The sequence below is a fragment of the Rhinoraja longicauda genome, chromosome 11, assembly GCF_053455715.1.
Source record: "Rhinoraja longicauda isolate Sanriku21f chromosome 11, sRhiLon1.1, whole genome shotgun sequence".
NCBI lineage: Eukaryota > Metazoa > Chordata > Chondrichthyes > Rajiformes > Arhynchobatidae > Rhinoraja > Rhinoraja longicauda.
The window spans coordinates 55,349,653-55,367,077 of NC_135963.1; the positions used below are offsets into that span (position 1 = coordinate 55,349,653).

At 43.4% G+C, this 17,425-nt stretch overlaps 1 protein-coding gene across 2 annotated transcripts in view; it reads left to right on the plus strand.

Annotated features, from left to right (window-relative positions):
• The first annotated feature begins 1,222 nt into the window (after positions 1-1,222).
• Positions 1,223-17,425, plus strand: part of uap1 (UDP-N-acetylglucosamine pyrophosphorylase 1) — a 30,921-nt gene continuing 14,718 nt past the window's right edge. For both annotated transcript variants that reach the window (XM_078407773.1, XM_078407774.1), the window contains exons 1-4: positions 1,223-1,580; positions 7,107-7,311; positions 14,249-14,424; positions 15,648-15,820. In XM_078407773.1, coding sequence (XP_078263899.1) covers positions 1,268-1,580; positions 7,107-7,311; positions 14,249-14,424; positions 15,648-15,820 — 867 coding nt within the window. In that variant the 5' untranslated portion in view covers positions 1,223-1,267. The remainder of the gene's footprint in view (positions 1,581-7,106; positions 7,312-14,248; positions 14,425-15,647; positions 15,821-17,425) is intronic.

Sequence of the window (17,425 nt, forward strand, 5' to 3'; positions counted from 1 at the left end):
TCAGAGGAGATGGACAAAGGGATAGATGAAAGGAGAGGGGAATAGGGAGAGAGGATAGGGGTGGGAAGGAAGGAGGAATGAGGGAGAAGAGGACGTGGGGGGAAGGAGGGACGAAGGGATGGAAGAGAGAGGGAAGGAGGCGGGGAGGGGAGGAGGCGGGGAGGGGAGGAGGCGTGGGAGGGGAGGAGGCAGGGGAGGGGAGGAGGCGGGGAGGGGAGGAGGCGGGGGAGGGGAGGAGGCGGGGGAGGGGAGGAGGCGGGGGAGGGGAGGAGGCGGGGGAGGGGAGGAGGCGGGGGAGGGAAGGAGACGGGGGAGGGAGGGAGACGATGAAAGGAGGCGGTCTGACCCGACCAACTCACCCCACCGCCGCCTCTCACTTTGATGCCGGCTCCGTAAATGCCCCACACCACCAGAGCCCTCAGGCTCAGCGCCACCTCAGTTCTCACTGCCATCCCGCCAGGCCTACCTACGGCAGCGGAGGATCGTCGGCTTTGTTATCCGACCGACATCGGGGCCTACTTTCCCCTCAAAAAAAAACTTTTTTGCTAATATTTCTCGTTGGGTGGAGTATTCTGCCGGCTCGTGCACTTTCTCTCCCTGCGGTTGCAGCTCCTAGACTGTGGAACAGCATCCCTCTCCCCATCAGAACTGCCCCCTCCATCCACTCCTTTAAGTCCAGGCTCAAAACCTATTTCTACTCCCTAGCGTTCGAGGCCCATTGAGGGGGCGCTGTGAACTGTTTTGTATGTGCTGTTATGTTTGCGTGCTACTGTATGTTTCATTTTTTCCTAATCAGATGTACAGCACTTTGGTCAACGTGGGTTGTTTTTAAATGTGCTATACAAATAAAATTGACTTGACTCTCCCTCTCCCTCGAGCGGGCACGCCTTGGAACGCGCGTCCGTTGGGCCGGAGCGGATCGCGCGCCCATTGACTCGAGGTCTTACTGATTGGCTGGCGGTCTCTTGGCAACGCGTTCCCATTGGCTCGCGAACCTCTCCGCACCGCGTTCCCATTCGGCCTGCGTTCCCATTGGCCGGTGGTCTCTGGCGCGCACGCTGTCATTGGCTGGAGGTCTCTTAGTAACGCGCACCCATTGGCCAGTAGTTATTGTGCGCTCCCATTGGCTGGTCGGCCGTCCGGAGAGGTTATTGGCTTGGACCGGCGTGGGGGCGGGGTCTCTGGAGCGGGCGCCCATTAGCTCTCGCTGCCCCACCTCCCCTCACTCGCGGCCGCCTGACTGCTCGCTCGCTCGACAGCAGCAGCGATGGAGGGCACCGGCCTGAGCCTGAGGGAGCAGCAACAGCGGCGGCTGTCGGCGAGCGGACAGGCTCACCTGCTGCGCCACTGGGACGGCCTGGAGGAAGGCGAGCGCGCCGAGCTGCTGGCCGACCTCGACGACTGCCACTTCCCCGAGAGCCTGTGCTTCTTCCGCCGGGCCGCGCAGCGGACGCCGCCGGAGCAGCAGCAGCAGCAGCAGCAGCAACACAGGGTGGACGAGAGCATGGAGCCGGTGCCCAAGGAGCTACAGGGCAGCGTCAGCAGGGACCGGGAGCGGCTGCCGGGGTGGCAGGCGGAGGGTGAGTGAAGAACCCGAAGGCAGCCAGGGTTTTCCATCTCTCCAGTTGAGTTACTCCAGCCCGGCCGTGGGGTGAGGGTGAGGCTGGACTCTCCCTGTAGCTTTCACGTGTCCCTATAAAGACGCTAAGACAGTGCTGGAGTAACTCAGCAGGTCAGGCAGCATTTTTTTTTGTGGAGGTTAAACTAACTGCAGATGCTGGTTTACAACAAAAAAAAACACAACATGATGGAGTAACTCAGCGGGACAGGCAGCATCTCTGAAGATGAAATGATCTACAGATGCTGGATTACAAAAGAAGGCACACCACAGTGCTGGAGTAACTCAGCAGGTCAGGCAGCATCCCTGTAGAGAGAGAGCATGGATAGGTGATGTAAGAAAATAACTGCAGATGCTGGTACAAATCGAAGGTATTTATTCACAAAATGCTGGAGTAACTCAGCAGGTCAGGCAGCATCTCACCCATTCCTTCTCTCCTGAGATGCTGCCTGACCTGCTGAGTTACTCCAGCATTTTGTGAATGGATAGGTGATGTTTCTGTTTGGGACCCTTCAGTCTGATTATAGTACCTGAATCATCACATATCCATGTTATCCGGAGATGCTGCCTGACCCACTCGTTACTCCGTGTGTGTTTCCTTGTTAAACCGGTTCCTTGTTTCTCCACGTTGACGTGTCCGAAAACACATCCTGCACCTCGACCCCGCCCCCAATGACATGTACTTGGAGATTTTCCACTGTGGAAATGAGCCTCGTGAAATAAACCCTGGTATTTATTCACAAAATGCTGAAGTAACGCAGCAGGTCAGGCAGCATCTGGGGAGAGAAGGAATGGGTGACGTTTCAGGTCGAGACCTTTCTTCAGACTGATCAAGGGTCAGTCTGAAGAAGGGTTTCGACCCCGAAACGTCACCCAAATCTCCCGAGATGCTGCCTGACCTGCTGAGTTACTCCAGCATTTTGTGAATAAATACCTTCGATTTGTACCAGCATCTACAGTTATCTTCTTAATAAACCCTGGTATTGGTTTCCTACTGTCAAGTGTACTGCGATACTGTTAAACAACTTGTAAATTATTTTGTAATAAGTGATGGTCTATACTAAAGATAGACACGATGCTGGAGTAATTCAGCGGGTCAGGCACCATCTCGGTGGAAAATGGATAGGTGAGGTTTTGGGTCGGGACCCTTCCCTAGCCACCCCTCAGTCTGAAGAAGAGTCCTGACCTGAAATGCCACCTATCTATTTTCTCCAGAAACGCTACCTGACCCACTGAGTTACTTCAGCATTTTGTAAATTAAATTGTTTGGTAAATATAATGTTATTCTAATGTAGTGTCTAGTTGAAGCTGATTCAATGTGAAGATTGTCCTGAGAAAGTAATTCAAGCAACGAGCAAATGATGGATATCGAGAACAGCGGTTTAAATTAATTCTGGTGTTTGAGCGATTGAGTGCTCGGCTTACACCCGAACTGCTGTGTAGGAAAGAACAGCTGTCTTCATTGTTACTAAATACTAACAAATGTTGGAGAGAAAGTCATCGCAGGAAATGGTGGGTGGGGGGTAAAAGCAAATACTGATGTCACTGGGAATACTGCAAAACACAATGTGCTGGAACGGAAAATATATTGCAGTTGTGGAAAGAACACACAAATTAATGTTTGGAAACGAAGTGCTTGGAGAAGTAGGGGGTAAGAGTGTCTTATTGGGCAAAAAAGCTTGGAGGTCTGAGGAAATGGAAAATATGAAAATCAATGAAAATAGTTAAGCATAAATGTTTCGAAATACAGTAGGTGTCATTTTTCTGACTCCTGACAGCAGTGTTGCAAAAAAGAAAGTTTGCATCTTTTAGTAGGGGTATATACTACATGGAAACGTGCCCTTCATCCCAACTTGCCTATGCTGACCAAGATGTCTACCTGATATAGTCCCATTTGGCCCATATCTCTCTCTAAACCATGTCCATTTATGTTTCTGTCCAAGTTCCCTTTAAACATAATTGTACCTGCCTCTACAGCCTCCTCTGGCAGCTTGTTCCATGTGCACATCACAATCTGTGTCCCTTTTTAATATTTCCACTCTCACCTTAAACCTATGCCCCATACCTTTAGATTTCCTTACCCTGGGACTAAAACGGTGACAATACACCTCTTGAAGGTCCACCTGTCAACTCCTATACTGCAAGAGGAAAGAAAAACCTAGTCTCTTTGTAATTCAAGCCCTCCAGTCCCTGAAGCATCCTCATGAATCTTTTCCACATCCTTTCCAACTAAATACATCTTTATGAGCAGTATTTTTTGAAGTTAATGAGCACCATCATTTCTCAGCTGACTCAAATCTAGGACGTTGTGTTTGGTTGCTTCTGATTTTAAATATCCTAACTTTGATGTCTCTAGACATAAGAAATTTCACAAGGTGAACTTTGAATGGGGGAGGATATATTTCCTGTTACAGGGTTATTTTGAGTTTCATACACAGCAATAACATTTACTCATAATCTGAGTTATTGATCAATCAAACCTTTTTAAGTAGAATGATGCTATTTGCATGTTAAACATCTTCATATATATCATTAAAAACATCGAACATTTTTGCAATGGGGAATAAGTTCACTGCAGTTATACTAAATAGCAGGATTGTTCTTGGAAGAATTCTGTTGGGAATTCAAGCTAAAGCCAACTGAAACCATGTTTGGAACAAAGTTTGTTACTTGTTTTCAGTTGGACTAACATTGCCAGATGCATTAAGAGTGGTGGTTCTGTTAAATAGTGCAGTACTTGATGACGTTCTTTTCTGAGATAAATTGGAAAAAATCGAGATGTACACTACGTTGCTTTTCAAAAAAACATTTGCTGCTTTATGCCATATTCTGTTCTACTTAGCGATGTAACACTGCCAGCTATGGAGAATCATGGAGTGATACAGTGCAGAAACAGGCCCTTCAGCCCAACTCGCCCACACCGGCCAACAATATCCCAGCTACACTAACCCCACTTGCCTGCGTTTGGTCCATATCCCTCCAAACCTGTCCTATCCATGTACCTGTCTAACTGTTTCTTAAACGATGGGATAGTCCCAGCCTCAACTACCTCATCTGGCAGCGTGTTCCATACACCCACACCCTTTGTGTGAAAAAGATACCCCTCGGATTCTTATTAAATCTTTTCCCCTTCACCGTGATCCCATGTCCTCTGTTCCTTGATTTCCCTACTCTGGGCAACCTCTATAAGATCTCCCCTCATCCTCCTTTGCTCCATGGAATAGAGACCTAGCCTACTCAACTCCTATAGCTCACACCCTCTAGTCCTGGCAACATTCTTGTAAATCTTTGCTGAACCCTTTCAAGCTTGAGAACATCTTTCCTATAACATGGTGCCCTGAACTGAACACAATATTCTATTCACAATATTCAGTCCGCATTAAAAGAAAACCTGATCTCTCGGTGGCTGAGCACTTCAACTCCCCCTCCCACTCCCAGTCTGACCTTTTTGTCATGGGCCTCCTCCAGTGTCATAGTGAGACCCACTGGAAATTGGAGGAACCGCGCCTCATATTTCGCTTGGGCAGCTTACAGCCCCAGCGGTATGAACATTGACTTCTCTGACTTTAGATAGTTCCTCTGTCCCTCTCTTTCCCTCCCCCTTCCCAGTTCTCCCACTGTCTTCCTGCCTCCACCTATATCCTTTCTTTGTCCCGCCCCCCCCCCGACATCAGTCTGAAGAAGGATCTCGACCCGAAACGTCACCCATTCCTTCTCTCAATGATGCTGCCTGACCTGCTGAGTTGCTCCAGCATTTTGTGATACAATATTCTAAATGCGATCTCACCAATGCCCTGTACAATTGCAACATGACCTCCCAACTTCTATACTCAATACTCTGATTGATAAAGGCCAAAGTGCCAAAAGCCTTTTTGATAACCTTATCTACCTACGACTTGACCTTCAAGGTACCAAGCACCTGTACTCCGAGATCCCTCTGCTCTACAACACTACCCAGAGGCCTAACATTTACTGTGTAGGTCCTGTCCTTGTTTGACGTCCCAAAATGCAACACCTCACTCTTTTCTGTATTAAATTCCATCAACCATTCCTCTGCCCACCTGGCCAATCGTACGTTAAAACCCCAGATCCTTTAGTACAGCTTAAGTCTGTTTTGTAATCTTAAAGAATCAGCAGGCCCCTTAATTTTTCTGGAAATAGTGCTCTATTTTCTGATCGCTATCCTAATAGTTTAAGATCAAAAGGGTAATGAAGTGGAGATTAATGGGGAGGCGCAACAGTAGAATTGCTGCCTTGCAGCACCAGAGACCCAGGTTTGATCCTGACCACGGGTGCTTGTCTGTACAGAGTTTGTAAGTTATCCTTGTGACCCACATGGGTTTTCTCTGGGTGCTTTGGTTTCCAAACTTTTGGAGTGGAGATGATGCTAGAGAGGGAGGACCACAGGGTGAAATAAAAATATCCTATTCCTAGGTTTGTTTTCTTACCCTCCCCTCAGTCTGTGGTCCTCTCTCTCCATCTACAATCCACTCCAAAGGAACATACAGGCTTGATTGTAGGTTATTTGGTTTGGGTAAATTGTAAGTTGTCCCCAGTGTGTGTGTAGGATAGTGTTAGTGTGCGGGGATCGTTGGTCGGAGCGGACACGATGGGCCGTAGGGCCTGTTTCCATGCAGTATCTCTAAACTAAACTGAGCCTATGTAATCTAAGTGAAAGTGGCATTTTCATTCTAAAATTGATTCGATGGGAGAGAAATTAAGTGTTTGCTTAACTGCATATTTGTTTGCATTTGGGATTTTGGCGAGTTCCTTTGCTTTTTATGCAAGATATATTTGTACGTATCAAGGATTTATACTTGCATGTGGGAGCATGAAGAATTTTGCAGATGGTACAAAAATGTGATTCCTAATGATGCCACCATCTGCAGTTTTTCAAGTTTCTCACCATACTCCTTTAAATGTATTGTTCTTCTGGGCCTGTCCAGGAACAGGGATGTGGGAATCCCTTCACCAAAAGGATTCCAGTTGTTCAAGAAGATGACTTGGTATCCCTTTTCCAATGGTGATTAGGAACAGACAAAAAAACCTTGCCTTGCCAGGAATAGTCCCATCCTAGTAATGCAAAAGTTAAAGGATATTGTTAGATCATTTATTTGATATTATTGTTCGATATTATTGTTCTGATTGGTCAAATGGAACTTTTAAAGTAATAAGTAGTCGATTTGTAGAGAGAAAAACAAGCCAGGGAATAGATAATTGCCCACATCTTCTTCCAACCATCTGCCTATCAAATCTTTTGTGCTCTGAAATCCATACACAAAATAATTTGGTTCCAACCACAAACTGTTTGGCTGTTGAACTTCACCTTTTAAAAATTGGTTTCTTGTCCATTTTCTTTCAGTTTCTGAGGTAGCTTGGTTAAGCAATAAGCATACAATTCTAAAGTTTATTAATGAGCGGGAAGTTCTGCACTTGTGTGAGCCAACCAAATACTAATGAAATTAATTATTTCATCTTATTTTCGCAGGTCTCCTTCAAATCTCACAAAGTAAAGTAGCTGTGCTGCTTTTGGCTGGTGGACAGGGTACCCGTCTTGGAGTAACCTTTCCTAAAGGAATGTACAATGTTGGTTTATTATCGCAAAAAACTCTCTTTCAAATTCAAGCTGAACGTATTTTGAAACTTCAACAATTGGCTTCAGAGCAATTTGGACACAGATGCACAATTCCATGGTTGGTATCTCTATCCACTTTAGTACATTTAGCAATCTGTATAAATGTATCTACTCAGATGAGATTTTAAACAAGTGACGCTTATTCTTTTCAGTTGAACAATTGTGGATCACAATTCAATGTACCATGGTCATAGTTGATGCAGTCATAACCTTTTGGTGGAAAGTTGTTTTACTTTAAAAGCACCCGAACGATTGTTCTTGTGGAGGCCATTTCAGCAAACAACGTCTGAACTGTTTCAGGTTCCAGCATCTACAGACACAAGAGACTGCAGATGCTGAAACCTGGACCGAAAAAAAGGAGTGCTGCTGGAGGAAGTTGACGGGACAGCATCCATGGTGGGAAATGGCACTCAATGTTTTGGATTGAGACTATTCTTCTGGACTGAAAGATTAGAGGAGAGGTAGCCAGTGCAGAGGGGTGGAATAAAAATATCCTCTTCCCAGGTTTGTTTTCTTACCTTCCCCTCAGTCTGTGGTCCTCTCTCTCCATCTACAATCCACTCCAAAACTCTTCTTCGATGATCTGCACTGTCTACATGGTGAGAGATTATGTTGCAGGATGCCTCCAAGCATGTCTGGGAATTGTCCCCAGCCACTTTTTGGCCTCTGCTTCCTGGTATAGATGTTACTGTTTTAACTGCTGAAATTATTTCAGGATGTACTTTGTCAACATGAGCATGCCAAAGGTGGAGCAGTTATGTATCTCCCAGAAGGAGGAGGAAAATAAGAAATAAAAATAAAAGCATTAAAAATACCCACGGGTCAGGCAGCATGTGGCCAGATGTATATTTCCAGCAATTTCTCTTATTGTTTCAGTTTTACAACATTTGCTGCTTCCTACTTTCCTTTAAAAAAAATTAAGAAAATGAGTGCCTTGAAAAGTTATGGGAATATTTTTTATCTCTGTACATAATAAAAATATGATTGCTGGAGAATGACCAGCAATCCAAATTTCATTTACATAACATTAAATTGTTTTAGTTCTGGGTAATTTATTAATTAATATTACCACTGATCAGATGGCCAATAAAATGTAAGCTCGAGCTAAATCGAACGTGGCAATGAAATACTATAAATTACATTTCTCAGAATTCTTTACTCTTGGTAAATTTTGCCTTCTGTTGTTTGAGACTGCTCTTCTTGATAAGCCCTAATCATGCCATAGTGAGCTCTCACTTTCTCTGCAATTATGTAGCTTAATCAAGAATCAAATGAGGGGGCATTTTTTAAAGCGATTTGTCCAGATGCATTGGCACAAGAAGCTCATTCTCAAACACTGGGGTTGAGATCTGTAATTTAGCCAAGCTCCGAAGAAATATTGAATTTGATTATTTTTCCATGCATAAATTCTACACTGTTGCACAGTTCCAGAAAGCAAACTAGCATACATTGTGGAAAAGCTGCTGAAATGCATAAATGTTTGCACACATTACTTTAAATACAACCCTGTATGACCTCAGAGGCATAAATTCTGACCCTGGAGATGGTCACTGAATTTATAGTGTCTATGCTGGCCAAAATGGAATTTAGGGTAATTCCATTTCTTGGTCTGCATGTTATGGTTGGTTTACGTGTTATGCCTCATCTAAGTAGTCCTTAAAAGTGGGAGGATATTTACCTTTACCAACATTTTGAGGTAGTATTCCAGCCACTGCCTCTTATCAAATGAAATATTGTTCTTCTCAATTTGCTATGATCCTACCAATTAGTGTAAATCTGTGCCCTCGATTACTGACTCATTTTAGGGAAATGGGATCTTTCATTATATATGTTATCCAGATAGGGGTTGCTTTCTTGGGACTAAAGGAGACGTGCCCTCAATTTCCCTTGTTCCAAAGAAAACAATCTCAGCGTAAACTACCCTCTTCAGAACTATAACTTCGCTGCCCTGGCAGCTCTGTCTCAAGTGCTTTCACATCATTCCTGTGGAGGGGTGACGAGTTAGAACTGTGTACATAGATGTGACCTGATTAATGTTTTACTTGGAACTGATCAATGATTTGGATGAGAACATACAGGGCAAGATTAGCAAGTTTGCTGATTGAATAAGTTTATTGGCCAAGTATGTACACATACAAGGAATGTGCCTTGGTGCTCCGTTCGCAAGTAACAACGCGAACATACAGTAAACAATTAAGAATAAAGCGTAAAACATTAAGAATAAAACATTATAGTTTAAACATGTGAGTGAAATAAAATACCAGAGCAAAAGGAGGCTACAGACTTTTGGTTATTGAGTAGAGCTACTGCTCACGGAAAAAAGCTGTTTTTATGTCTGGCTGTGGCGGCTTTGACAGTCCGAAGTCGCTTTCCAGAAGGAAGTGCTTCAAAGAGTTTGTGGCCAGGGTGAGAGGGGTCAGAGATGATCTTACCCGCTCGCTTCCTGGCCCTTGCATTGTACAATTCGTCAATGGGGAGAAGGTTGCAGCCAACAACCTTCTCAGCTGATCGAATGATTCACTGCAGTCTCTGGATGTTGTGCTTGGTGGCTAAACCAAACCAGACCATGATGGAGAAGGTGAAGACAGACACTGATAGCAGTATAGAATTGGACCATCATTGCCTGTGGCAAATTGTGTTTCCTCAGCTGCCGCAGGAAGTACATCCTCTGTTGGGCCTTTTTGACTGTGGAGTCGATGGTGGCCCCCCATTTAAAGTCCTTGGAGATGGTGGTCCCAAGGAACTTAAATGACTCCACAGATGTGACTGTGGTGTTGTTGATAGTGAGTGGGTGACGGGAGCTCTCCTAAAGTCTACTATCAATTCCACTGTCTTAAGAGCATTGAGCTCCAGGTTGTTGCGATGGCACCAGGATGCCAGCTGTGTCACTTGCTGTCTGTAGGCAGATTCCTCCCCATCCTGGATCAGTCCAAACAGGGTTGTCTCGTCTGCAAACTTGAGAAGCTTGACAGAGGAGTCTATGGAGGTGCAGACATTGGTGTAGAGAGAGTAAAGGAGAGGGGAGAGTATGCAGCCTTGCGGTGCTCCTATGCTGAGGGTCTGCGGGTCTGAGTTGTGCTTTCCCAGCCTCACATGCTGCATCCTGTCTGTCAGGAAGTTGATGATCCACTGACAGGGTTCAGGCACAGTCAACTGGCAGAGGGGTTCAGGCACAGTCAACTGATGATACAAACGTTAATGGTTTTACAGATAGTGAAGATATTTGTGAAAGAATTCAGCAGGATCTGGATCGATTGGCCACAAAGGGTGGTGGGTGTATGGAACAAGCTGCCAGATGAGGTAGTTGAGGCTGGGACTATCCCATCGTTTAAGAAACATTTAGACAGGTACATGGATAAGACAGGTTTGGAGGGATATGGACCAAACGCAGGCAAGTGGGACTAGTGTAGCTGGGACATTGTTGGGCGAGTTGGGCTGAAGGGCCTGTTTCCACACTATATCACTCTGTTTAGCTTGATACACCCTCCCCCTGTCTGTATTGATCATGATATAGACGACAGGTATCCTCCTTTTATGCAGCCTTCAGCACATATACAGCACAGATATTGTGGGTTGAAGGGCCTGTTTCGGTGCTGTTCTGTGGTCTGCTTGTTCTGTGTTTCTCCCCTCTTTAATTTGCTCGTTTTGGGTCCATGTAACCAGTCTGACATTTTCCTGTAATCTAGAGCTTACTTCACCATCAATCACAATCAGTGTTCAGGGATTTTGACAAGTTGTCCTCTAGAATTCATTTATATATTTAATACTCAATCCTCATTGTCTTTCTACCTCCTCAGAACATTCGGTTGTTAATCAGACAAGGTCTTGTTGAAATCGCTCCTTGAAAAATGTCCATGGCCGAGCCTGTGTCATGGAGTCATACAGCACGGAAACAGACTCCAGCCCACCTTGCCCATGTCAATCAAGGTGCCCCACTCAGTGCTTTACTAAATGCTGATTATTGCTATTGGTTTAATTTTTTTTCCAACTGTTGGCTTCCAGCTAAATCGCGTTCATGGGCCTGTTGTTTTTCAGTCCTTCCCTTTCACCCTTTTAAAGAAAAAGTACACCTTGTGGCCAAAACTTATTGGGAAATTGTTTGTTGAGCTTGCATTAATTCTTGGGATTAATTCTCCCATGTTAATTCTCCACCTTGGTTCTTGAAAAACCCTGTAATATATATATTTAGTGATTTGTTAATTTAACCACTGTTAAGGATGTCAGCATTGCCCTCACCTTCCTCCCTTCATGTCAACTCCCGTTATCATTTCCAGGACTTCACATTCTTCTTCCTTATTGTCATTGTCTGTTTCATTCTCCCCTCCCACCCCATTCCGTAGAGCTTAGCTTTCGCTACATATTTACTGATATGGGCTTATCTGTTGGCTTGTCTGTAACATATCCCCACACAACTTAGTTCTTTTTACCATTTGCTACACTTCCTTCTACTCTACTCATTCCCTTCCCCGTCTATCTTGAGTGAACACCTTGTACCAGGAATATCAACTTCAGTTGAGATCACTATGGGCTCCAGTCTGTCTGTGCCATTGTTACATTTATCTTTACCCCCAGCATTTCTTGCATAAAAGTATCAACAATTAAATACCGCCAGAAAGCACTTTTTTTTCCTTCCCATTGTTCCCTTTGCCTTCCAGGTGTGTTTAATAAACCTACCTTCTCGTTCAGTTTATACTCCCTTTTAAAACTGCTGTAAAGTTCACTTTCTCTCCTAAATTATATTGGAGGTGTACAGATTTTAAATTGAGGATTTGAAGTAAACTGATACTGTTTATTTCTGAAAATACTTTAACTTGCAGAATTTTCTGTTTGCGTTCCAAATTTATTTGGGATTCTATCAATAATGCATTCTAGCATTCAATTAGGATGGGCAGAATGTGTGACACAAAATGCTGGAGTAACTCAGCAGGACAGGCAGCATCTCTGGAGAGAAGGAATGGGTGACTCTTTGGGTCGAGACCCTTCTGCAAACTGAATGTGTTTGATTTTTCACCACTGGTCCTCCTTGACAGGTTTTTGCTTCAACAACACTGTTTTTGTAATATTCTTTCTCTCTAAACCCCGCTCGCCCGCTCTTTATACTCCGGGCAGTGCAATGATTTGCACAGAGATCATGGTGAGAATTAGAAAAATCAAGAGTTCTTAATGTTCTGCGACTATTAAAGGAAAACTTTGTCATTCGTCTCAGAATGGAGATGTACATTATGACCACTGACAGACGAAGTGAATAACATTGATTATCTTGTTACAATGGTACCTGTCAAGGAGTGGGATATATTAGGCAGTAAGTGAACAGTCAGTTCGTGACGTTGATGTGTTGGATGCAGGAAAAATGGGCAGGAGTAAAGACCTGAGCGACTTTGACAAGGGCCAAACTGTTATGGCCAGGCGACTGGGTCAGAGCATTTCTGAAACGGCAAGGCTTGTGGGGTGCTCCCGGTCAGCAGTGGTGAGCACCTACCGACAGTGGTCCGAGGAAGGACAAACCACAAACCGGCGACAGGGTGTTGGGCGCCCAAGGCTCATTGATGCGCGAGGGCAACGGAGGCTATCCCGTCTGGTCCGAACCGACAGAAGGTCTACTGTGGCAAAAGTCACAGAAAATTTTAATGGTGGTCACGGGAGGAATGTGTCACAATACACAGTGCATCGCACCCTGCTGCGTATGGGGCTGCACACGGAGGGCAAACAGCATAGTAGGCAGGTGGTCATAATGTTTTGGCTCATCAGGTCATAAAGTTTTGGCTGATCGGTGTATAGTTGGCTCTGATCCTTAAGATATTAAAGATTTGACGGTCCTGGACAGACATACAAGTGAGAAACCCAAGTTTGAAGGTGGAGCCTGCTATTAATTTATTATGTGCAGATCTTCAGCTGCAGAGGTTGGGGCAACCCGAGGCAGTGTTGTTTACTCTATTCTTGCCTTAATCCTTTGCTTTAACCTTTTTGTTTGAACTACTCCCTGTGGTAAAATATTCCATACTCCACAACATATAGACCTCCAATAAAATCTAGGAGGGGAAGTGAACTTTACAGCAGTTTTAAAAGGGAGAGGGGGTAGTGGATGTAGGAGGTTAGAGATGTATTCTCGTTTCCAAAGGCCACTGAACAAGTAACTGATGCTACACAGAGCACCCATTTAATAAACCAAAAGAAGTGAACATTTTTTTGTCTATTTGTTGCTACTTGATTAGTTCACCAGCAGATGGCACTCTCTTCTGTGTTTTTTTTCCTGCTTGTAGGATTTCTCATGATTCATTATATTTTGTAGTATTAACTGTATTTTAACCCTACAAGGATTAGCTGTAAACTTTCTTGTGTTTCTTTAGCATTAACTAATCTTATACTGTGTAGAATTACACTCCAGAATTTTCAAGAGTTTGGTTTCTGTACAACAGACAATAGCTGCAGGAGTAGGCCATTCGGTCCTTCGAGCCAGCCCCACCATACAATATGATCATGGCTGATCATTCTCAATCAGTACCCCGTTCCTGCCTTCTCCCCATACCCCCTGACTCTGCTATCCTTAAGAGCTCTATCTAGCTCTCTTGAATGCATTCAGAGAATTGGCCTCCGCTGCCTTCTGAGGCAGAGAATATCTTTATGATAGACACTAATATTCTGCAGATGCTGGAAACCCGAACATAAAACATGTTGCAGGAATGAGCAGACCAATATTTAGTTTTCCATATATTTTCATTTTCCTTCGCAATTCAATTACAATTACTACATAAAATGCAGATAAGCGTGTCTGCCAAAGTTAATTTTAAATTGATCCAATAGTTTAGATTTTTATTTGTAGGGTTATTTGACTTTTTATCATGACTAATGGCCAGACAATGGTTTCAATTACAGTTACTGTATAATGAGTGGGTGTGATTTGGCCCAAATAATTTTGATCTTAACCCAACTGTTTAGATTTTCTTTAGTTGCCTTGCAGGACTTTTTTGTTTAAAGCCCTTTGTGTTATGTTTCAGGTATATCATGACCAGTGGTCGGACAATGGATTCGACAAAGGAGTTTTTTGTTAAAAATGATTACTTTGGTCTACAGAAGGAAAATATCATCTTTTTCCAACAGGGAATGTTGCCAGCTATGACTTTTGATGGGAAGGCCATTCTTGAAGGAAAGAGTAAAATTGCAATGGCACCAGGTTGGTTTTCTAACAAAACAAAATGGGTGCGATTTACAAGCTAACTTACTGACTGCGATCTGGATTACTGCGAGCTGCCTAGTGCAGGTCATCAGAGCATTAATGCATGTGTTATTTCATCTGCCCATCATTCTTCTCCAAAATAAATCCAATTATTTCTTTTCTAGAATGCTGGTCATCTTCAATTTCTGTTATTGATAGATGTAGCTCATCTCAGTGTTTACTTTTGTTTTGAAGAAAGTAAATCACTGATTAAAGTCACAGAATCCAGAGAGAATAGAGAACCTGTTCCTGTTGAGAGGATATAGAAGGAAGGCAACTGGCAAAATAACCTAAAGTGACACATGTTTTTTTTTCTTAAAAAGGAAACAAGTTGTTAGATAATAGAATGCATTTGGCCCATCAACCCTAGACAGCACTCCAGTTACTGTCTGTCCATAGTCCTGCAATGTTTACTTTCAAATACTTATCTAGTTCCTTCATGATTAAATTTGCCTCTGTTTTCTCATGGCATTGCATTCCATTATCTACCTTTTAGTATTATCTTCCACAAACCTGTCTTCATGAATGGGTTGTTGGTGGAGAGTGCACAACTTCAGGTTCATGGGCATGCATAAATCATCTACAATTAAGTAATGATTCCAATCTGTCTTTCTCTGATCTAAAGAAAATTCTTTCACTTCCCCACATTGAATTAAATCATATTTTTGTCCACTCAACTGTGCCAGCTAGTGGTACAAATGTTCTTAAAAATTAAATTAATCATAAATTGTAATGTGGTAATTCGAGTATGAATATAACATATTCTGTAAATTATTCTGTTTTTAAAAAAAAATACTTGCAGTATCTGCTAGAAAGAAAAGCAACAAAATGTGATTATTTTTAAGACATTAGTGCTTTTAGTACTTTACAGACTTTTTGTGGTGTTTTTTTGTTAAATTTTGACATTTACTTCAAACTGTAGAACTAGGTACTTGTAACTAAGTCTGCCAGAAGATACTCATGCTCAGACAACCCCATACAATAACCTAATGGAATTGAGAAATGGCTGATAAAGTCTACAACATATTTGTAATATGTTTTGCTTTAAAATGGTGCTTTTGCTTTATAATGATGTTGTTTTGAGACACATTTTTCAGTTTAAATAAATTGGCTCAAAATTGGAACTTGCAGTTTAAATGTTTCGAGGACGCCTGATATATATAAATTATTTGGTTTTGCAGATGGAAATGGAGGCCTATATCGTGCCCTTGAAAATCAGAAGATTGTGGAGGATATGGAAGATCGAGGCATTGCTTATATTCACGTGTATTGTGTAGACAATATTCTTGTTAAAGTTGCAGATCCAACCTTCATCGGCTTTTGTGTGGAACAGCAGGCTGACTGTGGAGCCAAGGTATGTGCATGCTCACTTTCTTTTGTAGAGGGCAACAGTTATTGCCACTGAGAGCTTGGTCTACAATCCAGTTTATGGTTTTATTAATAAATACCGACTTATGGTTAGATATGAAACATTCCACAGTGTTAAGAGCAGGCGAGAGTAGAGTTTAAACACCCAAAATAATTCATCTGGCTATTTGTGTCACTGGAATTTGTGGAACTTTGCTGTGGGAAAATTTGTTCCTGCAGACCAATTTCCCTCCGGGGATGAATAAAGTTCTATCGTATCATATCATATATGAGTGGCACAGCTGGTAGAACTGCTGCCTCAGTGCCAAAGACTCGTGCTCAATCTTTGCATCGGGTGCTGTCTGTGTGGATCCCAAAGACTTGTTAGTTTGCAGTTTAACTGCCCTTTGTAAATTGCTCCTTGTGTGTAGGGAATGGATGAGAAAGTGAAATAACAGAATGTGTGAAAGGGAGATTGATGGTTGGTGTGGACTTGATGGGCCAAAGAGCCTGTTCCATGCTGTATCTCTAAGCTAAACTGAATTTCTATCCTGCAGTGCTTCAAAAAAAATTCCTGTTTTTCTTTCTCTCTCTTTGGTGTGGTTGCCATTTGTCTGTAGATTACATTTGTATAATTTACTGCCAACATTATAAGCATGAAAATTGAAGATGACAGGAACTTTATTTTATGACAGATGAAAAGTACAAAATGAGATGATTCTTACATTTACTTCAGGCGTAGTTAGGCGTAATCTCCAGATTTTATTTTTCTATCTATTTCTGGATGACTGTTGAAGCCAGCGTTTACCCCCCCATAGACAATGCTTACTTGGAGTACTCGAGTGTCTTTTTCATCCATTCAAAGTCAATTTTATTTGTCACATTCACATACATGTGCAGTGAAATGAAAGATTACCCACAGTCCAACAACAAGAGCAATAAAAATAAGCAATAACACACACAATCACAAACCAACACCAAACAAAAAGAAACATCCATCACATTGAGTCTCCTCCAGTCACCTCCTCACTGTGATGGAAGGCCAGAATGTCTTTTCTCTTCCCCTGCCGTCTTCTCCCGCGGTCAGGCTGTTGAAGTTGTCACGTTCCAGGCTGTGCCGGACGGTGAAAGGTCCGCAGCGGGCCAACCCAAGCCCCACGACTCGGGGCGGGCGAAAACGCTGCCCCTGCCGGAGCTCCTGATGTCGGCCCCCACCCAGGGGCCTGCGAGCTTCCGACGTCCACGCGGCCCGCGGCCGAAGAAGCCTCTGTAGGCGAGTCGCAGCCGCTCTGTGAACCAGAGCCCAGGTGGTCCCAGTCATAAGGACTGACATATCACATAAATAAATGTCTGAACTAAATTGCACTGTAACGGTTCAATGGTTTTTAACGGTTCAATGGTTTCTTTGTTGTCGCATGTATAGAGATACAATGAAAAGCTTGTTCTGCATTTTATCCAGTCAAATCATACTATACATGATTACAATAGACCCTCTTCTGGAACAGCACACAGCCGCCACATTCCGGTGGAAGTTTCTGAAAAGTCTGATCATGGCCCAAAGAGATGTGCAATTTCTTATTTTCTCACTTTGAGGCCCGGTGTCCGGGCGGCA